General features: G+C 44.3%; 1 protein-coding gene across 22 annotated transcripts in view; it reads left to right on the top strand.

The window, feature by feature from the left end:
• The window catches only part of clasp1.L (cytoplasmic linker associated protein 1 L homeolog), a 98,139-nt gene extending 71,453 nt beyond the window's left edge, over positions 1-26,686 (top strand). For 12 of the 22 annotated variants that reach the window (XM_041575684.1, XM_041575683.1, XM_041575690.1 and 9 more), the window contains 16 exons: positions 446-469; positions 2,071-2,315; positions 3,253-3,316; positions 5,078-5,080; positions 6,144-6,307; positions 7,015-7,093; positions 7,761-7,904; positions 14,213-14,356; positions 15,696-15,802; positions 16,935-17,085; positions 17,188-17,434; positions 17,605-17,795; positions 18,082-18,210; positions 21,567-21,773; positions 22,712-22,828; positions 23,996-26,686. In XM_041575684.1, coding sequence (XP_041431618.1) covers positions 446-469; positions 2,071-2,315; positions 3,253-3,316; positions 5,078-5,080; positions 6,144-6,307; positions 7,015-7,093; positions 7,761-7,904; positions 14,213-14,356; positions 15,696-15,802; positions 16,935-17,085; positions 17,188-17,434; positions 17,605-17,795; positions 18,082-18,210; positions 21,567-21,773; positions 22,712-22,828; positions 23,996-24,082 — 2,103 coding nt within the window. In that variant the 3' untranslated portion in view covers positions 24,083-26,686. 22 annotated transcript variants of the gene reach the window in all.
• The last annotated feature ends 944 nt before the right edge of the window (positions 26,687-27,630 follow it).

A 27,630-nucleotide genomic window follows, 5' to 3' on the forward strand; every position in this document is an offset into this window, starting at 1 on the left:
TTTGCCCAGTCAAAATCTCTACCCAGAGGGATTCTACACCCTCACCAGTGCCAGCTATTGTTATTTCTTTAGCACATGGCTTTAATTCAGGCTTTACATACAAACACACTCCTCCACCCTTTTTAATCCCTCTGTCCCTCCTAAAAAGGGTGTAACCATTTAAATTTACAGTCCAGTCACATGTTTCATCCCACCAGGTCTCAGTGATACCAATTCTATCATAATTTTAAGAGCATGCAATTAATTCTAGGTCTCCCATTTTACCTGACAAACTCCGTGCATTTGCCAGCATACAGCGGAGGTTACTACATTTACTTTTGAAATTTGCATTACTTAGCGGAGAATTATATGTTAAGTTAGCATTATTCGGTTTTCCTTGTAACAGAGGAACCTCCTTAGCTGGTAAACTGTATTCCCTTTTAATTTGCTTCTCTCTTCTTTCCAGTTGCTGGGAGATTCCAGGAATAAGGTATGAGATATGTGTCTGTAGTTCCCCTATATCCCAAGGCTTATTGGTCCTTGTGTACTTTGGTAGCATGTCAGTGGCAACACCTCTTGTATTGAGGCTATGCAATAACCCCAGTTGGTTGTGCATGTATTTGGGTATTTTGGTTACGTGGGAACTTATATCTCCCTAGTGGCACTGACTGTGCTTCCTGTGAATCTGACTACTTTTGCTGCTACAGAGTATTAAGTAACAAAGTAGCCAGTTGGAATCCTGTAGAACAATATTTAGTGTTTGCCTTTTGGCACTAACTAAGAATAACACCAAGATTGCTTGCCAACAGTCCATGTCTGCATGCCACTCACTCTTACCTACCCATCATGCACTGTGTTCCAACTGGGTTGCAATTGAAACCGCTGCACATAGAAATCTGCCCCTCAAACCCAGTTGGGAATTGTCTGTGCTTATGCCAGCAATAGTTGCACCAAGGCAGAAGCAATTTGTTCATATTGTGTTTTTTCTCTGAGCCCCGGTAAGGACAGTGTTAATATGCGGTAACTGCATGGTCTTCCCCCAAGTCTCAGTGTGCCTGAAATATTTCAATGTTCCGTGTCGTGTGCAGCTCCCACGATATAATGACACTCTCACTCTCCCCTCTGATAGTATCACAGGCAAAGATGTCTTCATTGGCACCCTCTGGACATGTGCCGGCAGGTTGGGCCCCCGCAGAACTGGTTCTTCCTGCTCTCCCAATGTAGAAATATTTATAATGCTGTCAGGGACACAATGTGATTGAGTATTGTCTTGCACTCCCTGTGACACACACACACACACACACACACACACACACACAGCCTTTGCTGTTTATTTATATAACTAGTGTGTGTGTGTGTGTGTGTGTGTGTGTGTTTATATATATATATATATATATATATATATATATATATATATATATATATATATATCATCTATATCTATATCTATATCTATATATATATAAAAAACAAGGGAAAGTTGTGCTCACCACTAATTTTTAAAATCATTAGGTGGGGTGCAATGAGGGTGTGACCACAAAATACATATAGACAAATCAAGAGGTCCTCTGCACTCAACCCATTATCAATATATTTAAGACAGAGACATTTTGCGCATACTGCTACTGAAAAATGTCTTACCCTTTAAACAAAACAGGGATTCTTTGTCCATATATTGCAATATATTTAAGCTGGCCAACTACGTCAAAGTCATCCCATATGTGGCCAGTCCTATGCTCAATTTTATCTGATTCATTAAGAATTCTATTGCTTCATTTTTTTTTTTGTGTGTGTTCTGTGTATGTGGCCTACTGTTGTGCTTGCTTTTGCTCAGAGGGGGCATCCCCAGATTTATATGTACAACCATCATCACCCCATTACCCTCACTGTTATAATTGTACACCCTTTTTGTTGTATAGTCTCATCAGCCTTCCACATTCCATCTTGTTCTGTGCTGTGCATTGATTTTGTTTGTTTTGCTTTAGCCAAGCTTTTTTAGTGGTTCTACTCTCCTGCATCACCAGCCTGCAGTGCTGTAACTGTGAGCCATGAGTCTTGTGTGCAATAAATGATAAACTATTTCTCCCCCAGAAGAAGCCAGTTCGGAGGCGTTATGAGCCATACGGCATGTACTCTGATGATGATGCCAATAGTGACGCATCAAGCGCTTGCTCAGAGAGGTCCTACAGCTCCAAGAATGGTGGGATCCCTCACTACCTGCGCCAGACAGAAGATGTGGCTGAGGTGCTGAATCATTGCGCCAGCTCCAACTGGTCTGAGAGAAAGGAAGGGCTCCTTGGACTGCAGAACCTGCTCAAGAGCCAGAGGACGCTGAGGTGACTTACAGACTCAACCACTGCCTAGTCACACCCTATAACATTCTAACCCTGCCCACAATCTACTCAGTATTAATTAACTAATTCCAGAACACACTGTGTGAGCATGATTGGGGGCATTAAAGGGATTTCACATGAATTGAATTGCCTTGTTACAAGTAGCCATCTAATCAGCATTGGCATAGGACTTCCTGTAACAACTTTCTCCAAGACAAACCAGTGACCAATCACCAGTGAACTCACCAGGGCAATGTTGTGTTTTAGCCTTTATTGAATGATGAACTTTAATTTAAAAATGCAATTAAAGAAACTCTGGTTTATCTCATTACAATGTCCAAACATATACAGTCACAATGGCACAGTTTTGAGCTTATTTCCGTGGAGTAATAGTGGCAAGCTTTGCCCTAGTGGTGAGAATTGACAGGCATTCTGATGTATTCTTGAGAAATAATATTCATGGAGCTGCGTGGAGTGACATGTGATATAACTGTGCCTGTTATTTGTTCTGCAGAGCCTCCTGGAGAAAACCATTGTGTTAATGGGCCATATTTATATAAAGGCTTTGACTTGTGAGATACTGGCTCTGATCCTAAATAGATAACTAGAATCCCTGCCGTAAAGCAAGACAGGACTGCTGTGTTTTACACACAAATTATTATTATTCTAGTGAGAGTAACCCTTTAATATTGCCCAGAATGGCCATCCCTGGGAATGAGTATTTTTGTTATTAATACTGTTTCTGTTTATCTTCCAATCTGTCATTCAGACTGTTAATTTGTTGCTAGGGTCAATGATCCTAGCTACCAGCTATAGAGCAAAATGGCACACTGCTGCACTGAAACCCCAATAAAAAGAGGGTCAAGTTGCGTATCTGATTGCGTCACAGTCATTTAGTAAGGGACACTTCTGCTAAATGTTCCCTTCTTTTATCACTTAGCCGAGTGGAACTGAAAAGGCTCTGCGAGATCTTCACCCGGATGTTTGCGGATCCTCACAGCAAGGTAAGGTGCTCTGCTCCATTCAGCACCAAATTTACTAAACCGGGTGCTGATTTAATACTTTGCAGTAATACATATCAGTCAGTCTGCCCTTAATGTCGCTGCAGTAATAAAAGCCACGTTCTGATTGGCTGCTACGGGTTACTGCTGATTTTACTACCTTTTGTTTTTGCATGCTGCTTGTTGACCCCTTTCCTGTGGTGGTGTCATGAAACAAAATGTCATTCTAAGCAATTTGTCAATATCTATTCATGATAGAAAGTTGTCAGTTTCTTTGCATTTGAAACTGTCTTTTTATATTCTCTACACTGCTGGCTCTGACCCCGACTCCTGCAACAATTTAGCAGAAACTAGCCAAGCAAGAGGCCAGGACTTTTACTACATTATTTCAAGAGTCAAAGCCCAATATGAGAAAAGACACAGTCACTACTTTTAATAGCAATTGCATTTACACATACTGTAACTTTAAATAATGAATTGATATCGGGAAGTTGCTTAGGCAAAAAAAAAAATGAACATTTTTGTTGGTTCCCCTTGAAGAAAACAAAGATTCTATGAGAAAACTTAGGTGTATGTTCCTGCTGAATTGTGCCTTAGTAGAGGGGAATACCTATGCTGACTTAGTTTTATGGAATCTCTCTGTACAGGCTATGAGCAAACTTAGGGAACTGGTCCTACTGAATTGTGCTTAGTACAGGGGGATACCAATACTGTTATAGTTATTTCACTGTACATTCTATGAGCAAACTTGGGAGACTGTTCCTGCTTATAAATGAGGGCTGTGTTTACTTAAGGTGAATAAATCTGCTGATTGTGCTTTGGGTCTGGGTCGCGTTGGTACCAGCTGGCAGGCAATGCTATTTATCTCTACGCATTAGGTAGCACTTTAAGACCAAGGGCAGACGCAGTGTTGGCTCCGCTGCTATCAGTCTGCATAGGCTGATAGAAGCAGATCCACTCCATGCCCCATCTGTATTCATTTAAACCGCTTGCATGCAGTCACGCTCAGCAGAGTGGAGGTCAGCCTGAAAATGCCTTCTTTGGGCCAACCTCCTCTCCGCTGCTTGTGACTACACGCAAGCGGATCTTATTCAAATCAATGGAGGTGGGGCTCAAAGTGGATCCGCTTTTCTCAGCCTTTAGAAATACCCAGGCAGAGAGCAGCGGAGCTAACACTGTCAGCCTTAAGCTGGCCATAGACGCAAAGATCCGATTTTCACAAATCATCGTACGATCGGACTTTCCCATCTCCCGACCCGCCACTAACCATTCAGATCAAAGTCTTACCAGTCAGATTAGTTTTAGAACAGATCAGCAATGTTCTGCCCCTGACAGCAATCGTACGATATCTATGTCCAACCAAAGCTAGTGACAGTCTCCCACTGAAAATCGTACGATCGGCAATACACGCAGAGATATTATCGGCAGCCGACAGAAATTTTCTAACCTGTCTGATCGACCAAACGACCGATCTCCGCCGGATGAAAAATGTCGGGACTCTCCACACACGGTTCGAAAATCGTACGAATCCTCGATTCGTACGGTCAGATCTTTGCGTCTATGGCCAGCTTAAATCGAAACATGCCCAATGCTGCCTGGTTCTGCTGTGGGGTAGTCCAAGTGCCCCCTTTATCTGAGACTGAGAAATTCCTATTATTTTGCGTAAAGGGGGTGGGGCGGTCGGACTGTTTTTATACTGATGATAAATACTAACAAATGGTTTGTTTTATTGCATGTTCTGCTTTGCTGTGGATCTCACCCCAGAGAGTAAGTTTTGCATCATTGTTTTTGCCTTTCTCTCCAGCCTCTGCATCCTACAAATAGTCAACCCCTCCCCCCATTCCTATCTTAAGCTAGATTTTACATAAACTGCCCAATATAGTTCTAGGGTCTGCTTTTGGCCCCTGTGAACCAGCAGAGGCGCATCAGGGCAGCTGCCTGTTTAGTGCATATCTGCTGGGAGTTTTCCTGTCTTTGCTCATTTCCTGATGAGCTGATCACCTGTTTTTTTGCCCACTCTAAAGTGACTTACAGGGTACTGCCACCTGGGTATCTGCCAATTCAGAAATGTCTCTTAAACTAGAGCATTGCTAGTTGGACACCCCTTTTTTTTTTTTAGATCCAGATGTTTTTGAAGATAAGGGTCCTCCTTAGCTCATAGAAACATTGTCATAACAGTCACCCTGTTATTTGTGCCCTGGGTACCCCTGGAACTATAAGTGCTTACCCCAGGTAATACAGGCCTACAGACTGGGCCCCATGTTTTGGGCAACACTGGTACATAATTGCTATAGACCGGTATGGGCAGAGGGAACTGTAGAAATTGTTAATTTCTACCATTACTCAATGCTGGGTCCTTTCTGCCTTTCTGAGGTGGCATTTCCTATTACCTGGATGCAACTTTCACCCTATTCAGTTACACACCAAAGAGATGTGAGCTCTGGGTGCCATGCTGGACAGTCTACCCAGGTGCTTTGTCGCTAAGAGAGTAGGGGTAGTAGTTGCTAAAGATAAGTATTAGTGAAGGGAAGGTGCAGGGAATATCTCCCTTTTGTTGATAAATATTAGCCAGAGGGCAGAGCACCCAGTTCAGGTTTGGTTATGGTGCAGTGGCTAGAGGATAACATGCAGCGCCACATGTTTACATTTAAAGGGCAAGTACTGCCACTGAGAGAATGCTAAAACCAGTATATGAGGGGATTATAAGTTATTTTATTAGCTATGGGGGAAATGATATAAATTGGCTGGATACAGCGGCATTCTAGGCGGACTCACATGCTGTATTGGTGACTTTATATTCAGATTGGTCCTTTCTGTGTTGCCCAATCAGGTGTTCAGCATGTTCCTGGAGACCCTTGTGGACTTTGTCATTATTCACAAAGATGACCTGCAGGACTGGCTCTTTATCCTCCTGACCCAGCTGCTGAAGAAAATGGGTGCCGACCTGCTGGGCTCTGTCCAAGCCAAAGTGCAGAAGGCACTGGATGTGACAAGGTGAGTGCCTTCTTCATCCACTATGTGCTGGTAGCTTCCAGGATGTGAAGGGGTGGAAAGGGGTGAGGGAGTGTTTTGTTGCCCATGATTAATCTCTGCTACAGTGGCTGACAAAACATCCCTTGGTCTTTCTCATAGCCTAACATGCAGATCACTACTGGGGAAACACATGCGGTGCAGCAAATTCCTGAAGTAGCCCAACTTTCTCTCACGAGAAAACTTGGGGCAGCTTTGCAACGCATTTGTTTTCCCTACCATTGATTCACATGTTAGCCAGAGAGAACAAGGGATGTTTTTCACCATTGTAGCCACGGAGTTGATCTGTGGAATCAGGTATGTTTGTGTAAAAAAGAAAAACCACTGGGAAGTTCAGATGCTGTTTGTACATATTTTCTACATAAGCCCAACTGAATTAGCGCATGTCAAAAAGAGGGGATATTTTATCTTTAATGGAATTTCTGCTTACACAACTCCTCTAATTATTGTTCCTGGCCCTAGGGGCACAGGGATTTACCCCTGGGCCTTTAAGGAGAGTGTTTAAGAGACCTGTCTTTAGTCCATAGGAAAGGCAGGCAAATTCCTGGGCTCTGTAGGGAAGGATTCATTACCAGAACCTTAAAACTGGAAGTTGCAGCATGATAATATACAAGTAGGGCAACTTGTACCCCTACTTGCTTGCAGCACCCATCCCTATTATTTCTCCCCAGGGATTCTTTCCCCTTTGACCAGCAGTTTAACATCCTGATGAGATTCATAGTGGATCAGACCCAGACTCCCAACCTCAAGGTAAGTGCCCACCTGCCTGTTGCTTCCCTAATTGTTTCTCCTCTACCCAAAGTGCAGTATAATTTCCCATTCTGTCTCCCCCCCCACATAACTTAGATTTAGCAACTACATTTTTTCCTCTTCAGCGGCGGGAGATGCCATGCAGTCAGGATAGCGGGAGAAGAATTGCTTGTAACTTGTGCTTCTCCCAGTAAAGTCCCATTTTGTGCACAGAATTTATAGGGAACAGTTGTAAAATCTCATATCAGCCTGTTCTGACTTTGACTCGTGAACTTGATTTTATTATGCCATAAAGTGTGTAACGTTGCTAAATAAAGTCTTTTGTTTACTTAGGCACCAGGTGCGGGCATGCACGCCATAGAATAGAACACTCACACACTGGGTTGTGAGCATGCACACAATATAATAGAACACTTACACATTGGGTGTGCCATGCACTCCACATAATAGGGCCCTCATCTGTGGTATGCACACGATATAATAGGGTACTTACACACTGCATGCACAAAATATTATAGGGCACTTACACACTAGGGTTGGGCATGCATGCAAAAGAGTTTTTACACATTGGGATGCAGGGGGAATGAACATTGTAGGTGGGCATGAGTTTGGATCTTGGGCCCTTGGAAATGATTATTCAGCTCTTCCTCTAATTTGTGCTGCACAGGTGAAAGTTGCCATACTGAAGTACATTGAGTCATTGGCCCGGCAGATGGACCCAACAGACTTTGTCAACTCCAGTGAGACACGTCTGGCTGTGTCCAGAATCATCACTTGGACAACTGAGCCAAAGAGTTCTGATGTCAGGAAGGTGGGTCTCTGGTTCTTCTAGAGCTCTGTGCCGTTTCTCTCATAAACTAGGGTCCAATCTGGTCCATTGTCCTTCAGACACTGAGTGATCCTTAATGTTATCTGGTCAATCAGACAGAGTTATGATAAGTGGCCATATACTGGCTTATCCTTAATGTTACTTGGCCAATCAGACAGAGCCATGATTAGAGGCCATACACTGGTTGATCATTTATGGTAGGTGGTCGATCAGAGAGAGCCAGTATAAGTGGCCATCCATGTTCAGGTCCTTTAATTTGTTTGGGTCCAACCCATGCTGTGCTACTTCACACTTCTTTATCTGTTGATGCACGCGCTAACATGGAGCATTTGGCAGATTATATTTTTGGACAATTGTCTTTGATCCGACAGGACTGTAGGATGGGCCATCAAGACAAACCCCTGAACACGCATATATGCTCAGACAAGCAAGCAGTAGCAGCCAACAGTGCATCACTGCAGTGATATTGCTGCATAACATGTGTTCCTAGTCTTTGCCACCCTTACACCCATTGTGCCAGCGCCAGAGGCATGTTTGGAAAGGTGCAGGCTTTGGGTGAAGGAGTGCAGATTGAAACAAGGCCCATCCAATCTCCTGGGCCCATAAATAATTATAATTACCCAGTATCACGCTTTCTCATTATAAGCATTTATATCAACTCCAGGAATATGACATTATTGACAGGGCTGCCAAGTATTAAGCAAGGATCTTGGGGATTCTTCTCCCTCTGTCACTCACTCAGCAATTAGATTAGGTTTTGCTTTCCCTTTATTACTACTGTTTCTATTCATTCCAGTGCCATGTGTGTATGAGCATTAACACTGTGCCAGCCCACGTTCTTCGGTGCTTGACCTTCCTCTGTGTAATATATTCTTGTGTAAATCACTCCCTCCACCCTGAGGGCATCAGTGTCTTAACAAGCTGAGGTCAAACTCCTGTCACTTCTATAACCAACTTGTGCCAAATCTACTCTACATGCAGTATGTATTGGACCTTTTTGCACCCTAGCATTTGCAGCATACATCAGATGGTGGCGCTGCTCTTTTTCAGTCCTATGGAAAGCACTGACCTTTGGCTGAAACTGGTGATAGGTGGTACTGCAATGTATCAGAAACTACCAGAGATGACAGAGGCCTTCTTTGTGAAGAATCTTTATTTTGGGAAAGAAGTAAAATGACCCATTTATTCCATTTAGTCCCGTGTTTTTGGCCTCACCTGCCAAATAAGAAAAGATCGCTTGTAAGATTACATTTGCAAACATACATTTTCCCTTTCAGATTTAGGGTTATACCTTTAAATGCCTCAATTCTGCAGAACTTAACGAGCCATAAAATAAATGAGAACAATGGGTTGCTGCTGCGCACGGATTTGTCTGCACTGAGCTGGTGACACTGTGTATGGTACATCGCAATAACTGCTAAATATAGCCCTGCTCATATAACCTGTTCTGCAGAATTTCTCCTGTGCTTTCATACGGCCGTCATGCAGGGCGACTTGCCAGCGATATGGAAATTTGCCCCAATATGTGAAACATTGACCAGAATAAAGGGATGTCATGTACCTTCCTCTAGTCTGGGCAAAGTATCACACATTGGAGTACATTTCTGTGACAGTGGCGAACTGCCAACTCTTGTGTTGTATTGTGTGTGCCCTGACACTGTGCCATCTCATGGAAACAATATGGCAGCCCCTGCCCAGACTTTGTTTATAAATAAATAACCTATGCCTTGCACAATACTGTGGCATATCTCACCAGTACATACATGTGCCTAAATAACTTTTCTGATTACAGAGGGGCAGATCAGATAGAATGGCACTTTTCTGCTAAGTAGAGTTAAGCCTGACTGGGTGCAGTTCTTCTGTAGAAGCCATAAGGGTGCATTTGGTGGCTGCAAGCCTCATGCTCGCCGGTTGATTTCTGCCTCCCCATCACAAGTGCATAAAATAGAGCCGTCACAGCACTGTTATTTTGGGGTGAAATGCAAGAAATGCTGAGCTGTCACACAGTTGAATTACTGGTAGAAACATGAGCCTTAGATAGAAAGGTAGAAAAACCTGATTCTTGGGCATGAAAGGACTCACTATTATATCCTAGATGTGGCCACAGGGTATACTAGTTGCCCCTCTAGAGAGTTTAAAAGCAGCCCCTTTTAGATAACCCTGCAGCTGCCAATGCTGTAAGTCTGTAAGTAACAGTCTTCTCTTGGCCCCAGGGTACCCATTCTGGCCCAGCTAATCACTTAGTGAAGAGCCAAGCCCAGCTCATGAGTCACATTAGTACTGTCATATTAGATGCTTATTCCTCCTGTATGTCTGTACTGTGAATCAGGACATACCGATGCCTGTGGTGCAGTGAGTCTTCCACCTTGTAACTTGGCCCGTAAAAGTGTTTCTTTCCATGTCCCAGGACAACCGATGAATTGTGGGTTTCCCTTTCTGTGACTTTATCTGGTTATTTATTGGGGATTAACCATATGAACTTACCTGGAGCAAGCTATTTATTATCCTGTATTAAATGGGGTATAGATTTAAGGGAGGAGTGGGTAATTTATCATTTTTACAAATCACTGGTTCTATGCCATGCAGTTTTGGTCTCCAGTGTTACCCTGGAAAAGAGGCAGGAAGGGCTCATTTATGGGGAAAGGTTGTCCAAGTTGGGATTGTTGCACTGAAGAAGAGGCAGTAAAGGGGGTATGATCACTATATATACAGTATATATGAATGAAATGGAGAAAGTACAGAGAAGAGCGACTGAAGGGAAAATGAGTACCCAAAAACATTTATGGCACAGTGTATAGTAGATCCTAGTGGAGATTTCTGTATCAGGATGTCTGCTAAACTCACAGGGTGGGGGTGGGGTGCAGGACAGTATAAGTAAGACCGTACAGTTGGGATATGATCTGCATAAAATCATTGGCCGCTTGTAGGACCCTTGTGACCCCTTCCCAGCCTCCTAGAAAGCAGCCGTATGCACAGTGCCTGAGGGGTCGCATCTATAATGAGCTTCTAACCCATTAATGGCTAATGAACTCCGTGTGCAGGAATGGAAATCTGTAAACCCAGGGACCTTAGAGGCGGATACCCCTGCCATTGGCTCCTGCGGGCACAGTCTGGGCACGTTCTGCTTAGCTGAGCACTTCACCCACCACCACATAGTGAAATAATGAACCAATAAAAGTGCTGGGAACTCGCCTGGGGATAACGAATGGCAAATAATCTTGCGTAACAGGTTTAAGGCTTGTCTGCATTTGGCACCAGTTACTTTGCGCCCAATTCCCAGGAAAATATCAAGACAAAAACGCTGAATGTTCCTTTACTGCCCCAATTTCCATAAATATCGATTGGCTGGAAGTTCTGCAGGGAGTTATTATAAGTGGTGTCACCTTCTTCTACAGAGCCACCCCCTGTGTCTCTTTGGGTTTTGTTGCCCTTGGATATTGGCATATGGGTGGTATTATACCTTATTGTGTGTGCAGAATGTTAAACCACTGCATGGGAGCTGCCACACTGCTTGCTCCTGGTTCTCTGCCAGTTTATAATAGCACTGAGAATCATAATGAGATTTATGTGGAGACTCCCTGGCAGTGCTTAGTATTGTTGGCTGGATCCAACTGCACGTACCTCTGAATTCCTGTATATTAATCAGCGTCTCACTTGCACTGACCTAAATATGGCAATTATCCCAACTCATCATAAATAGCTCCTAGCAATCTCGCCCTGACTTTTCTTCGAATTGGTGCCGGCAGAACAAACTGATCCTACTGTTCCTACACATGTTTCCAAAACACTCACCTTGGCTCTATGTTTGGGATGCAAGCGCTCTGGCAGCTCCTTGTTTATTTCTCGTATTTACTTGGGCCTTTCTAAATGACCCTTCCTCTCACATTTTTCTTGTCATGCTCCTTGTGCCCTAACTATGTAGTGTAATGGGGCCAAATTTTTACAGCCCTTACACGAATGTGTTGGTCCTGTGTTCCCCTGGAGAAGGGGTGACACGAGCATCACTGGGAGTGCAGCATCAATGTTTTTGTATATCTGTGATCATATTTATGGACTGAGGAGGCAGCTGAAAAAATGTTGGACCTAAAAGTGGGGTTTTAGACAAAAAGCCAGAAATCTCCTCCTGTACAATAAAAGCCAAGAGATGCTGCTGCATAGAATTACCCCTCATGTAAGCACTGCTTATCTTGACAGCGCTATATAAATAAATGATGATGATGATGTTGTAAGGACCCCCAGGCAAACTGAATCTGCCCCACATTTCAGAGCTTTTATACAGGTTGTGAAATGTTGAACTTGCTTAATCTTAAAATTAAATTTCTACTATTTTTATGAATCACCTGTAACATATATTCTTATAACACACAAAAGCCATGAATATCTTGTAAATGATATCCTTATAAACGGTGAGTTCTGAAGTCATCAGTTATAAACGGTGAGTTCTGATGTCATTTCTGTCACATGACTCACTGAAACTTGTGTATTATAATGAATAAAGTACCCCCAGTTGCAAAATATGAGGATATTAGAAGTTACCTCGGAGTTCCATGTTGTTCGGCCTCGTATATGATATTGAAACTCCTTGGTAACTTATAATATCCTTATAATTTACACGAGGGGGTACTTTATTCACTAAATAGTGCACAGTTTCTTGTTTAACTCAGTCTGCAGCCTTGTGCCTTTATATGATCACAGAACTCCTCTGTGGCTTCAAATATCCCTATAATTTACAGTAGGGGGGTACATTATCCCTTATAATACATGAGTGATACTCAGAGTTCCCTGTATAACTCCGCCTGCAGCCTTGTGCCTTTATATGGTCACAGAACAACCCTCAGTGACTTCTTATATCCCTATAATTTACAGTAGGGATTACATTATCCCTTATAATACATGAGTGATACTCAGAGTTCCCTGTATAACTCAGACTGCAGTCTTGTGCCTTTATATGGTCACATAACCCCTCAGTGACTTCTAATATCCTTATAATTTACAGTAGGGGGTAAGTTATCCCGTATGTAATTTACAATAGGGGGTACATTATTTCCTGTATGTTTAGAGTGGACTACTTACAGAGGAGAGCAGCCCCACTGCAGGTTGGTCGGTGCAATGAATGACTTCTCTAGTGCCCACACCGACATTTTGTTGCTTATTTCGTTGACCTCAGACCCTAATTAAGTGGGAGGACTTAGACACCAGGCCCAGTTCGGCACCCTCAGGGCTTGGAGATGGGAGCCTGGAAGAGAAGTGTAAACAGGTAGCCGTGTGACCACTAACCCCAGGAGCAGCCTTGGCGTTGGGAATACTGACTGGAATGTACTAATTATATAAATGTGGGGGTCCAACCTCCGCTATTTTTGCTGCTGTTCTACTGCAAATCCAAGTTCAACAGCCTAAGGGCTGTTAGTCCCTAATATAAAGGATCCCCAAAGTCTCCAGCCCCCCGTTTCCCCTTGTAAATTGCTGGCTAGAAAGGCAACCTTGCCTTCTGCTTGGAGACATTTCGTGACACTTTGTATACTCACAGCTAACATGTAATAACCGTGTGTGTGCCGTGTGTGTGTAACTTTGTGCATTGGACTTTCTAGCACCCCTTCTTTTAATCATTATGTATTTTCTGATTTTCTTTGAATTAAATAAAAAGGAAAGTGTATATCACTGGGAGGTGCCAAATGTCAGACACCCCCAGTGATTGTAATCACTTACAAGATACCCCTGGCCACTCCTTCTGTTAATGGGAAACTGCACCAGCCTGGGGTACTTCAGTGTGAGCACCACGGAGAGATGCTGCTTTTTCGACACACGGGTGCGCATGCACAGTACAGTGAAAAGACAAACTTCAGCAAAAAGACCGCATTTGACTGCACATGTGTTTGCCTGAGGGCATTTAAAAGAGGGGAAGCTGAAGGTGACGATCTCTATGTAGTGCTCACACATACCTAGTGCGAGCTGGTGCAGTTTTCTGCTAACAGGTAAGTGATTACAATCACTTTGGGCTGCCTAACGTTTACAACCCCACCAGTGACTTGGAAGTTCCATCTTCTATAACAGCTTTTTTCCCCCTTATAACTATAACTTTTTGTTATGGTTGGTAACCCCCTAGTAACCAGACAAGGGGCAAACTGCAGTCAGGTAGCATATAAAACATCATGTTGGCACTGCTTAAATGTTTTCTGTACTGTCAGTATTTGGGTTGTAGGGTGATGTACTGGAACATCCTCAGCAATGCATCACTTGCATCCTCCCCAGTCCAGTGCCATCTTCACTTCTGACACTGGTTCTTGTTGCAGGCGGCGCAGATTGTCTTAATCTCTCTGTTTGAGCTGAACACCCCAGAGTTCACCATGTTGCTGGGAGCCCTACCCAAAACCTTCCAAGATGGAGCCACAAAACTCCTGCACAACCACCTCAAGAACTCAAGTAACAGTAGCATGGTAAGTTATGCCTGTGCTGTAATGTCTGTCTGTCTATATCTGTGCGGCGAGTGCCCTGCGTATACCCCCAATATCTCTGTAATATCCATGGTTATTGTCGCATCTAGATATTTATCTTTATACCAATGGCAGTGCCATGTTTCCACTATAACACACAGATATATCTCCTGCTACCCACGACTGTGCCACATTCCTACCATAACACACAGATATCTCTTCTTGTACCAATGGCAGTACCAACTTCTTACCATAACATTCAGATATCTCTCCTGGTGCACATTACAGTGCCACATTCCTACAGTGCTGATGGTATTGCCAGTAGCAGCAGGAGGATACATAATAGTTACATATTTACATAGTTAAATGTGGTTGAAAAAAGACAAAGTCCATCAAGTTCAACCCCTCCAAATGAAAACCCAGCATCCATACACACACCCCTCCCTACTTTACATAAATTCTATATACCCATACCTATACTAACTATAGAGCTTAGTATCACAATAGACTTTGATATTATGTCTGTCCAAAAAATCATCCAAGCCATTCTTAAAGGCATTAACTGAATCAGCCATCACAACTCACGCGACAGGGGCACTTACAGGGTCACATCTGTTGTTACACTGACTCACTGGTCATTTTTAAGTTTTGATCTTAATCTGCCTCTCATGGCTAAAAGTTATTGATTTGCTAGTAGGTTGCTAGTGGCAGTTGCACGTCTGCACTTAAAGGAGAAGGAAAGGCTAAAACGAAGTAAGCTTTATCAGAAAAGTCTATATAAATACACCAGTAAACCCTCAAATAATGCTGTTCTGAGTTCTCTGTCAAAAGAAACACAGCATTTCTTTCCTTCAATTGTGTACACATGGACTTCTGTATCAGACTTACTGTTTTCAGCATAAACCTCCAGGGCTAGGGCTTGAGTATGCTCAGTTTGCGCCTCTCTCCCTCCCTGCTGTAATCTGAGCTATGAGTTAACAGGGAGAGACTCAGGCAGGAAGTGATGTCACACCAAGCTAATATGGCAGCTGCTATCCTAAACAAACAGAGAGAGAGCATCTAGAGCTGTTTACTAAGGTATGGTGAAGCATTCTACAGAATAAATATAGTGTTATAGCTTGCACTATTGTGGCTAATCTGTTGGCAATAAACTGCTTTCCTTTTCCTTTAAGCATCTATGTTAACGACCCCTGTGTCTCCGGCACCCTTTGTGCACTGTAGTTGTTGGGGCTAATTTAGATGGGTATGAGTTTGGGGGCAGGGAGTTTCCCATCTCTCTGAATTAACCTGCTATAGGGATTATTATGGGTGCTAAAAGCTAAATTTCTAGTTCTCCTTGCAGGGATCCCCAAGCAACACCATTGGCCGAACTCCTTCCAGACACTCCAGCAGCCGAGCCAGTCCACTAACATCGCCCACCAACTGTTCCCATGGCGGCCTCTCTCCCAGGTAAATCAATATGGCTGCAGCTGGTCAACCCTTGAGAACTACTGCCCTTTTGTGCCCCTGTCTATCTGTCTGCCCCAATCGTTCTGTCTGGCCCTCTGGTAATATTGTTTGGGCTCTGTTAGGGCAAATCTTTCCTGGTAATTGGTTGCTAAGGAATATATTGCAGCAATTCAGGCCACTGGTATAATCACTGCTGTCATTGTATTGCCCAGCTGTCACCATACGGTGCTGTGTTTGGCCCATTTAATGTTCTGGCTTTGGGAAATGAAGGCTGAGCACTGCTGCATTAAGCCACTTACGGAAGTGCTGGTAATCAGCCATCTGCACCTTTTCACCCCCCCAGTGAGCAATCAGCATAGCATTGCCATAGGGCACACATTGTTATGCCATGACTTGCAAGATGGAAACAAGGGCACTTATATCTATAAATTGGTAAGCGAGACCCATTGCATGGAGATAAATGAAGGGCAGAGTGTTGTGCCCTGCGGTTGGCATGCCTGTCCCACTGAGGGTGGCATGGCTTACCAAATAACCAATAAAAGGAATTCTTGGGCACTAGAAATAGTGTGACGTCTCTGTGCCTATAATGGTGCAGGGCATGGGCACTGGTCACGCTTCATAGTAATCAGATTTTAATAAGATCACGTTCCTGTGTTCTGTACAGGCCTGGGGGGTGGAGTTCAGTTGCCTCCTCATCTGTATGTGCAACATTTAATCACGTCTCTACTTTATTTTACTTTATTTCTGCCCGATTCATATTCACCTCCAGTTTGCTAACTCTTTTACAGCAAAAGTTGAAAATAGATTATATCTTTCTGTGAAGCTTCTCCCATGCAAAGTGGTTCCTCAGGGCCCTGCATGCTATTCTCCACTACTAGAAAATTGCCTGTGGCTCGCTGCCCATGATGGCCAAAGAGCCCAGATCAGTTCCTTGGTCCCCTTGTAGTAGACTTAAGGTATGAAGAGCCAAATTACAGAATGATCTGTTATCTGGAAAAGCCCAGGTACCGAGCATTCTGAATAACAGGTTTCATACCTGTACAAAAACTTTGTTTAAATTGATAAGACCATACATTTATTTGTGCCCATGGCTGCTTTGCCTTAACCCTTTGTGTGTCATATCTCTCTGCAGCATGCTGGATTATGACACTGAAAACCTGAACTCTGATGAAATCTACAGCTCCCTCCGAGGGGTGACAGAGGCCATCGAGAAGTTCAGCTTCCGCAGCCAAGTGGATCTCAATGAGCCTGTGAGACGGGACAGCAAAAAGGAAAGCGAGCTGGTGAGTTTTGCTGCCTAGGATTTGGCTGGCACTGTACCCATGGGCATTACTTGGTTTGTATTGTCACAAGGCTTTTGCTACCACTGTGTCTACCATCTGCAGGGGTCCTGTGATGTTGGTATCGCTTCTCCAGCCAGCGATCTCCGTGGGGGCACAGACATGGTGGAAGGAGGTAGAATGGCACTTGATAACAAGACTTCCCTGCTGAATACGCAGCCGCCACGGGCATTCACAGGGCCCCGTGGGCGGGAATACAACCCTTATGCCTATTCCGACTCTATTAACAGCTACGATAAGACAGCGCTAAAGGAAGCCGTGTTTGATGATGACATGGATCAGCTGCGTGATGGTGGGTAGATTTCATTATCCTTGGCCACTTGGGGCAGTGTCTGCCTCATTTTCCCATCATTCTTCCCCATCATTCCCTCATTGTTACCATCTGACCTGTTCCCTGTAAAGTGTGTGTGTGTGTGTGTGTCAGGCTTAGCTGCTGACTTGTGTCTCTCTTACTGCCACCAGTGTCCATAGACCACTCAGACCTCGTGGCCGACCTCCTCAAAGAGCTGTCCAATCACAACGAGCGGGTTGAGGAGAGGAAAGGGGCCCTTTGTGAGCTGCTGAAGATCACGAGAGAAGACAACCTGGCTGTTTGGGAGGAACATTTCAAGACAATTCTGCTCCTCCTGCTGGAAACTCTGGGTGACAAAGATGTACGGGATGTGTATAATGCCAGTCTGTAGGGCACAATGGAACAGTTAGGGCAGATAATAGAAAAGTCACAATGCTCTTGGAACACTGGATGGGTGTTTGGGGTTTACTTCACCTTATTGCTAATTTTTAGGATGCGTATTTGAGAAGTGTGTGGTGAATGCAGTCTGGTTACTAGGGTGAGTGCCCCAGTAACCTCAAATTCATCTGTTGACCGTTGTATTGTGACCAGTACCAGTGTGGGGGATTATGTATCATTGTATAACTCGCATTTTCCTTGTGTCTCAGCATGCAATTCGCGCCTTAGCATTGAGGGTACTAAGAGAAATCCTGCGTAACCAACCGGCCCGGTTTAAGAATTATGCTGAGCTGACCATAATGAAGACACTGGAAGCCCATAAGGACTCTCATAAAGAGGTACAAAAGTTTTCCCCATAGAACTGGGTCTGTAGGTGCCCCATTGCTGCGATCCAGAAGTTAGGCGATCCACATGTAACAGCCCCCAGCACAAATGTAGAGGGGGATGCTGGGACTTGTAGAGTAACATTTGGAGACCCACAAGCAGGAACTTTTTTATTCCGCCTCCTGTGGGGCGTTTGCTTTGAGTCTCTCACTGCTGGCTCTTTGCCTTTATTTCTGCCATGTGTAATACATAACCTTCCTGCCTTGAGCTGCCTGTGGGACTGTATCTGAGACCCTGTTCTGTATCTAGAGATCCCCCTTTGGTGGCCATACATGGGCAAATATAACTGTCAATATTGGTCCTTTAAACCAATTTGGCAACTTATTTGCCTGAGTATGGGGCGTTCTGACGTGTCTCCCCGATCGGTATCAGGCCAAAAATTGTCAGATATCAATCAGGCAGGTTTGACTTTTCTTGGTTGATCGAGGACTGCATCGACTAGTTGATGGGGCTGAACGATCAGATAAAGCTGTCACCCTGTCTTTGGTGGGCATATCAGGTTAAGATCCGCTTGTTTGGCGACCTTGCTTTACTGAAGTGGGACATATCCATTGTGCTTCTGTGTAAATTTCAGTTATACAGAGATTCCATATGTTCCCACTGAATTGTGTTTTAGTACAGGGGAATACCAATGCTGCCTTAGTGTTATGGATTCTCTCTGTACAGTTTATGAGCATACTCAGTGGGTTCCTGCTGAATTGTGCTTAGTACAATGCTATTGTATGTTTCAGGGAGGATTTACACAACCATAAGTGGGTTCCTGTTAATGAATGCCATGACTGTTTCAGCCAAATCTTTTTTCTAATTGTCCAGTGTACCCATTTTGCCATAGCAATGCCCTGTGCTTCCTGTGTGTCAGGTTTATAACACAGTAGGGGGTTTATGGCTGGTAATGGCACCATCTGTGTTGCTTTATAACTGGCAGCGCAATACACTGAGGATCAGATGGGATCAGTGGGTTAGGCAGTTGTGTTCCTAGGGACACGCTATTGTGCTCTTCCATGAGTCCTGGGGGCTCTGGTGCAGTTATTCATTAATGACCCACAGATAAAGCAGAACAGTGAGGCGTGAGGCTGCAGCCGCATTCTTCTACTAGGAAAATAAGAGCTATCACCTCTTCAATATGTACATTTCTGTATGCGCTGCCTCTGGCCCGGGTGGGTGGTGTCTCAGCCTATTGGGGGGAGGCAGTGTTATTACTTGAGTAAATTACTGAGCAGCCCCAGGAATAAAATTAATAATTACCCAAATGTCCCATGTGCAGCCGGCAGGAACTAATTGGGAAAAGGCTGTAATGGAATTCATTGTGCTGTAATGGCCTGCGTAGTACTGACCCGGAGCTCCATTATCTCTCACTCTGGAACCACACAAACTATTGGGCTTCAAAGTGATCACAGACCTTTCTTGTACAAATGGTAATAGTTGTGCTTTATAGTTGCACAGAATCTGCGAGTGGCACAACTGGCAGGAATACAAATCTTAACCACTTCCCTGCAGCTGCCTGTTTGACCCCTTGGTGACAATGGAGAATCCACAGCCTCACAAAGTTTCTTTCCTGCAAAATAAGCAATTTTTCTTTGTTTTATTGTTGGATCCAAATTCCGAGGGTACAGTCGGGGGCATATGTTGTGCTTCCCTTAGTACATAAGATAATTGAAATTTTGCCCAGGCCACTGCCTGGCAGATAAGGGAAACCATGATAACCGTTTTGGGGCACTAGCCAGTTGCTCTCATACCCCTATCACATTTTATAACAAGGCTCTGAGTAGACTCCGTGTAATGTTACTACTGACAATTCAGTTATACCCTAGGAATATACTGAAATCTACCTGCTGGTTCTACCCTCCTCCTTGGCAACCAACTCATGTGTTGGCTGCTCCCTGTTTTTACCAATAACAAAAGCGTTAGTGCTGCCAGGCGCTCAGTATTGTCAGAGACCTGGCACAGCCTGTTACTTCCTCCCAGCTCCTGCATGAGCACATAGGGCACAGTCACACTCATCCTCAAATATCCTTGCCAGTTGCTATGGCGGTGTGAGTTCTAATACTGGGACCTTTTCCATATAATGTATGTGCGGTTGCTGACTGTGTTCTGGTGGAGCCGTTAAATAGGAAGAGTTTCCCTTGAATCAAGGACAACCTAATGGGTGTTTCCTCCAGTCATTTCCCTTGTGCAGAATTGATGGGGTCAATATTTATTTAGGGTTATAAGTGCGGGTTTACAAGCATATGGCCGGTGCTCTTTCTTGGAACTCACCTAATGGGAGAGCAGGTCTGTGTGTGGGTGGGGGGCACTGGGTGCTTAATTCACAGGGAATGTTCATTAGATCACAGCAATTGTGCAAGATCCTTTCATCTCTGTGTGTGCAGATCCATTTACTGTGGCCCAGAAGGGGATGTGGCATTTACGGGCCTGGCTAATGCATTTGGGCTTTATGCCATGTGTACTCTAGGGATCTGAGGGCTTTCTACCACAGGCTTGTGAGAAAGTCATTCAGTGTGTAACACAAGTGTGCTGGTAAATGGAATTTACTGGTCTCTCCCCTGTCCATCATCCTAAAATGCTCCCAATCAGAGCCCCCCATTATATACTGTAGTTCCCGCCCACCTATTTGGGGTTACAGTGGGTGCATTCGGTGTTTATTGTGGGTGCGGTCCCCTTTTTGTATAATATTGTGGGTGTGGTCATGGGTTGGGCTATTTTTGTCTATTGGGGAACCATTCTACTTTTGGCAGGACCCTCCTCCTAGGGGCCTATGTAACCATTTGGTAGAGGCCCCTGTTAACTTAGTAGTATGGTACCACAATATTCCTTAAAGCCCTCATGGCCCCATCCTACTGTTCCCTCTGCCTTTAAAGTTGGGTAAGCGGAGTCATTAGACTCACGCCCCTGAACGCTGGACTTGCCTTAGAATCGTATCATGAAACCTGTTCCTACCCCTCTGTGTGGGTCTTGATACAAAATAACTAGAGGTCAGTATAGACTTGTAGGCTCTTTTGGGCAGGGGCTTTCTTCCTCTGTAAGTCAAATACCCGTCTTATATCCTTTGTTGCCCCTGTGCCAGCTTTCCCATGAGCCAGGTGCCACACATAGAGATTGGGAGCTGCTGGTAGGTAGGCAGAAATGGGGAACACGCCACTCTGTACAAGGTATTGCTAAGCTGCATTTATATTTTGAGAGTGTTGTGAATCCAAAAGTTCTGGTGAGCTCTGTTTCTGCCATTATTTCCTTGTCAGCCCAGTTTCTGGGGTGCAATATATGGATTTAGGGGAGCACCTGGATAATCGTTTGCATTCCTACTTGGTTTTAGGTCGTCCGAGCTGCAGAAGAAGCAGCATCAACTCTGGCCGGGTCCATCCACCCCGAGCAGTGCATCAAAGTTCTGTGCCCCATCATCCAGACAGCTGACTACCCCATCAACCTCGCTGCCATCAAAATGCAAGCAAAGGTCATTGAGAGGATTTCCAAGGAGTCCCTGCACCAGATCCTCCCGGATATCATTCCAGGCTTGTTACAGGTAAGTACTGTCCCCCCCCCCAACCCCCCACATATGCATTCTTCAGTTTTCGGACCCGTGGTTCCAGGGAAGGTCATTTGATTGGCTGAATTGGGGTGTGGGTGACGGGGCTGAAATTGAAACATGTATTACCCCAAGTATGAGGGGAATGAAGGAATTGAGTGATTCAGGAACGGGGATTCAGGAAGTTGGGCAGGAACGGGGATTTCCCAGTCAGGATAGGATAGGGTTCTTTACTGTAAGGTCAGTCAGGTTATGGAATTTCCCTACCTAGAGAGGGGGGGGGAGTGAGTGATTTATTGGCGAGTTTTTACTATTGGTTGCCTGACCCTCCTAGAAGAAATTCCATGTACAATTGTGTATATTATGTACTGTTGTAATTGGGTGGCACGACGGCTGGATGGGAAATGTGGCTCTGTCTGTCCCACTCCGATGTAAGGATTTAAATATTCATTGTGAGTTGTTACTGTTTCCAGGGCAGGCGCATGCCGTGTGGCAAATACTAGCCCCTGATCACTACCTTTTGAAGTTTACCCCTGGAGGGGCAGCCACACTGAGGTCACATTCTGAGGTCAAGTAAAAGCTTTGCCAGAGTGGCCCAACCAGTCCAGATGAAAGGGCCCCTGTGTTAGAGCTGTGTGGGACTAATAGGCCACTAATGGCTGCTTATATTCTCTACTAGCTGCACTGAAGTGACACACTGGGCAGGATTTACAACAGTGTAATTGTGCTAAGTGTCTGTGAGTTTATAGTGTCACTCCTGTACAGCTGCCATGTGGGGTTGGGTGGCACTTTATGCACAATACCATGGTCTGTGTCTGACAGTGTGGGACTTCTGTACAGAAAATCAGTGACAATGGAGTGTTACAGGAATAGGGAGAGTGTTCTGTGCAACCGGGCAATTGCAGAAGTGAATGTTGATGTTTCTCCCACCCTAGGGCTATGATAATACAGAGAGCAGCGTTCGCAAGGCAAGTGTCTTCTGCCTGGTAGCCATCTATTCTGTGATTGGAGAAGAGCTGAAACCATACCTGGCGCAACTGACTGGCAGTAAGGTAAGGAGTTCCACGTCCACTGCACAACTGCCCACCCCAATATAAAATAAATCGCCCTCATTTGGTGCTAAAATGCAGCGCTACACAGGGTTAACACCATAATGATCCTCCCATTCTGTATAAACCTAACACACAGGGAGCAGATAATGCAAGGGGGCATCACATTAGGCAAATCTTCTAATATTCATGAACTCTTTTCTCTCTCACACCAAATACTGTTCATACTGGCAGGTTAACTGGCCCTAATGTGTCTGATTGGGACTTTAGATTGTAAGCTCACTGGGGCAGGGTCTGATGGGAATGAATTATAATCTTTGTACAGGCTATATGTGCACTATAATAAATCAAGGAGAATAAGCGGACGATTTCAGCCATTGGTGCACTATTTATATACACAGGTGTATACTTCGCCTTGAAATACAATCCAGAGCTCTAGAACCAGATTTTACTGGTTTGGGTGTAATGAACCCATTTTCAGTCAAAAGCCTGTGTTCCTTTTTGCTATTATATGACACACTGTGACACAGCCGCAGGCACTTAACTCTTACATGATACACGTCTGGGTGTTTTCATTTGGCCGTGCAACTGCCCAAACACTACCCACTCGAATTACTCAAAAGGTATCACATTAATTATGCCTCCAGGGGGTAAAACTGAGCAAAGCTACACAGAAAGTCCCCCCCCCCATACTGTACAGGTATGGGACCGGTTATCCAGAATGCTCGGCACCTGGGTTTTTCCAGATAACGTATCTTTCCTTAATTTGGATCTTCATGCCTTATATGTCTACTATAAAATCATGTGTATATTAAATAAACCCAAAAGACAGGTTCTGCCTCCAATAAGGATTAATTATATCTTAGTTTGGATCAAGTACAAGGGACTGTTTTATTATTACAGAGAAAACGGAAATCTTTCTGAAAAAATTGGATTATTTGGATAAAATGGAGTCTATGTGAGACGACCTTTTCGGTAATTCAGAGCTTTCTGGATAACATGTTTCTGGATAATGGATCCCATACATTTACTGTGCAAGGGAAACAATATGGCACCTCCATCCCATACGTATAAATATATGTACATAAGCAGAATGTATAAGTCACTGTAACGTATCTATAGCCGGATCTCCCTCCGTTGAATCTGATGCCGGTGTCTCTTCTCTTACAGATGAAGCTGCTGAACCTGTATATAAAAAGAGCGCAGACAACAAACAGTAACAGCAGCTCCTCGTCGGACGTCTCCACGCACAGTTAGAGATGGTGCTGACGGCAGAATTGCTTTTCAAGATGGGTGGAGAGGAGGGAGCACCTGCACCTCCCGTGTGCACTGGTTTTGCTCAGCGGTTCACCATCGCATACCTTTAACACTAAGAAAATTCACATCTTTAACGCTGGAGAGGCATAGTGATTGTGGGTGCCCAAGGTTGAACTGCTCACTCTGGGGTCTTCTGATTAAGGGCCCGGCAAGCTTTAGGGTAACTCCGTGCTCAGCAGTGCCTCCATCTTTCCTCTCCACAGCTCAGCCTCCTCATATCTCATGCAATCAGTATTTCATTTTAAACGTTTGAATTTTCTTTTCTTTTTTGGATGGGGGAGGGGGGATTGAATGTAAAAGGGGGCGCAGATTTTGCCTTGGCCCCTGTGAGGCAAAGATGAAAAGCAGAAAAATGTGGCATGGTGACCCGCAGGGGCTATGATTGGCATCACAGGCAGTCTATGTTTTGCACGCTGCATCCATTTGTTTTGCGGTTTTATGTTGTAAATATTAAGAGAAATTATTTTACAGCTCCCGGCAACCCCATTGGATTTCTTTTAGGGCCAGATTATTCAGTATTTGTCTCTGGCCAATCAAATCACTCTGTGCGTTTTTGATTGATTTCTCAGCTGGGGTTAAATTGTTCTCAGTGGAACAATTCACAAATGGACCTGATGTTGGGGGTTGGCAGTACTGTGAAGCGGGATATGGTTAATGTTCCTCTGCTACATGGCGCCACATCCGCGCCGCCATTTTTAAATTCTGTAAATGTATTTATTTGGCATTGTTGCTTTTAACCTGTCCCAGTGACCTGAACTCTCCTTTGCCTCCCTGCTGGGCACTGTGGCCACTACGTCTGCCCTCTCACACACTCCCCTCTGTCCCCCCCAGGGAAACAATTATGAGTGAACCCTTGTTATGGCTTGTGCAGTTTCTGTGCCAGAAGCGGAGGGTGGCAGACTGACATCACCAACCCACGGGGCATTTTGCAGCCAATAAATAACTATGAAAAAACAGCAATCGTTTTTTGCTCTTTGTTCTCTGAGCAAATACACCATATGCTGTCTTTAATGAAACCACTCCCAGGAGCCCCATGTACTCCTTGGTGCCTCGTTTCTGCCTGCCCTTTTCCCATTGGTTAATAGCATGAAATAACATCCTATAGGAATGAAATGACAGGATTTTATATGATTTTATAATAGTAGGAAGCAAATTCACCCATCACTGAGCAGATCTGCAGCCACTTCCCCTCAATGGCCCATTCTGACTTCTAGAAACCAATGTCGGACTCAATATTCTTATCAGGTCACCACTGAGCAGATTATCCAGCGTCCCAGCAAAAACTGCCCCCCCATCCCACTATTTTTAGTATTCCAAATGTTGGGTCCGGTACTGAATCCTAGAACTTTTCCCATCAAAACTCTATGATCCAGGCCCCAGTGGTTATTCTGCAGGTCAGGAAGCAATTGTATCAGAAATAAATTGGTATGATCAGCTCCCCCCCACCCAGCTATATAAGCCTTTGCGACCCCCGGTAGCATATGGATTTCATTGGACTCATTATGTGCTTCAGTAATCGTCTCTGCAAACAGGAGAGGGACCCATAGTTTGTTCGTATTGGCTGCCCTTGGACTTCTACCCAACCCCCATAATTTATCATAGCTTTATGGACTCTGAGAGGGAAATCCTTATTCTTTAACTGGGACATTTATTTCCTTCATTCAAACCCTATGCCCCCCCCCAAGGCTCTGATAGTGACAAAGTGGCACCGGCTCCCTCCAGCTGATAAAAGCTCAAGTGCACTGGGTTAGAGCTGATTGGTGTTCAGCAAGCCACGCCCAGTCTATATGGCTGAAAGAGACTGTACTTCTCTTCCTGAAGGGCTCTCTAGTCTCTCTACAGTCTCGCTGCTCTCTATGGTCTAATGAACAAATTGATACAGACTCCTTGATAATCGGCAAAGAGAAATTTGTTTCTGCTGATGGAAAAATATATTCTACATTAACAGAAGGGAACATGTTCACTATCCTCCCCTGCAGTCTCCATGCAGTGTACCTGGGACAGGGCACCCTATGGAAGGCACACCTCACCCCTCTCATGTACTGTAGTAACTAAATATTGCAGTACTATGAAAGCATGAGGATCTCTCCTCAACATGTGTGTTGGTTGCTTGGAGTCAGGATGAGAGCCTTGTTTATACTGGCTACTAACAACTGCTTGACAGACATGTTTATTTGCAGCCGAATTCTCTTCCATTGGTTCATCACTGCTGGCCAATAGGCAGCCTGCAATCTTTAAAAGCCAAGATGGGGGGAGACTTGTAAAACATTCAACTGATGAAGTTCTGGAAATAAAGGGTCAATGTGTAGACTTTTTTTTTTTAATCCCCCGTCTTTTCTTTTTGCTTTTTTCATGCTTCATATCTCGCTGTATTTATATCCTGATTGACTTTTCCGTGTATCATGGCAATTGTACAGACTTTCCTTTCAGTTAGTTTTGTTGCGTTAACCTGTATGTGATAGAATTTGCTAAAGAAAATTAATTGAAAAATGAGAAAAAAACGACCCTGAGTTTTGCTTTAGAATAAATTAAATTTATGTTTAACTGCGGAATCGTCATTTGCTTGAGATGTTGGTGCCTCCAACTGGTTCAAACCCCCCAGCTTCCTGGATCGGTTGCTACCTGGGTAACAGTCCCCCTGCTATAGTTCCAGGGATACCCAGGGCACAAATAAGCACTCACCCCAAATCTCACCCTAACTGACCTTCAGGCTGGGCCCTCTTAGCTCATAAGGTTACAGCTATATAGAAACATTGGGGTAATAGTCACCTGATATAGTTCCAGGGGGACCCAGGGCAAAAATAAGCACTCACCTCAAATCTCACCCTAACTGGCCTTCAGGCTGGGCCCCCTTAGCACGTAAAAAAGGTACAGATATACAGAAACATTGGGTTAACAGTCACCCTGCTATAGTTCCAGGGGTACACAGGGCACAAATAAGCACTCACCCAAAGTCTCACCCTAACTGGCCTTTAGACTGGACCCCCTTAGCTCATAACAAGGTTACAGATATATAGAAACATTGGGGTAACAGTCACCCTGCTATAGTTCCAGGGGGACCCAGGGCACAAATAAGAACTCACCCCAAATCTCACCCTACTGGCATTTATGCTGGGTCCCCTCATACACTGTAAGAGGAGCTACTAATACTGAGCAGCTGACACATTGGTCATACAATGGACGTACAAGTCAACAACCAATAGAGGACAGCTTATGTTAATAGAAAACCTCAACTACAATTACTGTCTTGGCCAACAAAAATTGGCACCAGTTCAGTTAAGGTAATGCCTCAAAAAATTGCTTAAAAAAACAATTCCATGGGATTCACTTTTGTTTGCAGTGGAACACAAAAAATCTGGTAAAAAATAGGGATGCACTAAATCCCGAATTCACTTTGGTCACCCCTCTGCCTTGTGATAATTTGCAAATGAAATTAGAGTCTTGATTTGGATCCAGATTTGGCAAACAAGTAGATTTGGTGCATCCCA

Source organism: Xenopus laevis, chromosome 9_10L, assembly GCF_017654675.1.
Source record: "Xenopus laevis strain J_2021 chromosome 9_10L, Xenopus_laevis_v10.1, whole genome shotgun sequence".
NCBI classification, from domain to species: Eukaryota; Metazoa; Chordata; class Amphibia; order Anura; family Pipidae; genus Xenopus; species Xenopus laevis.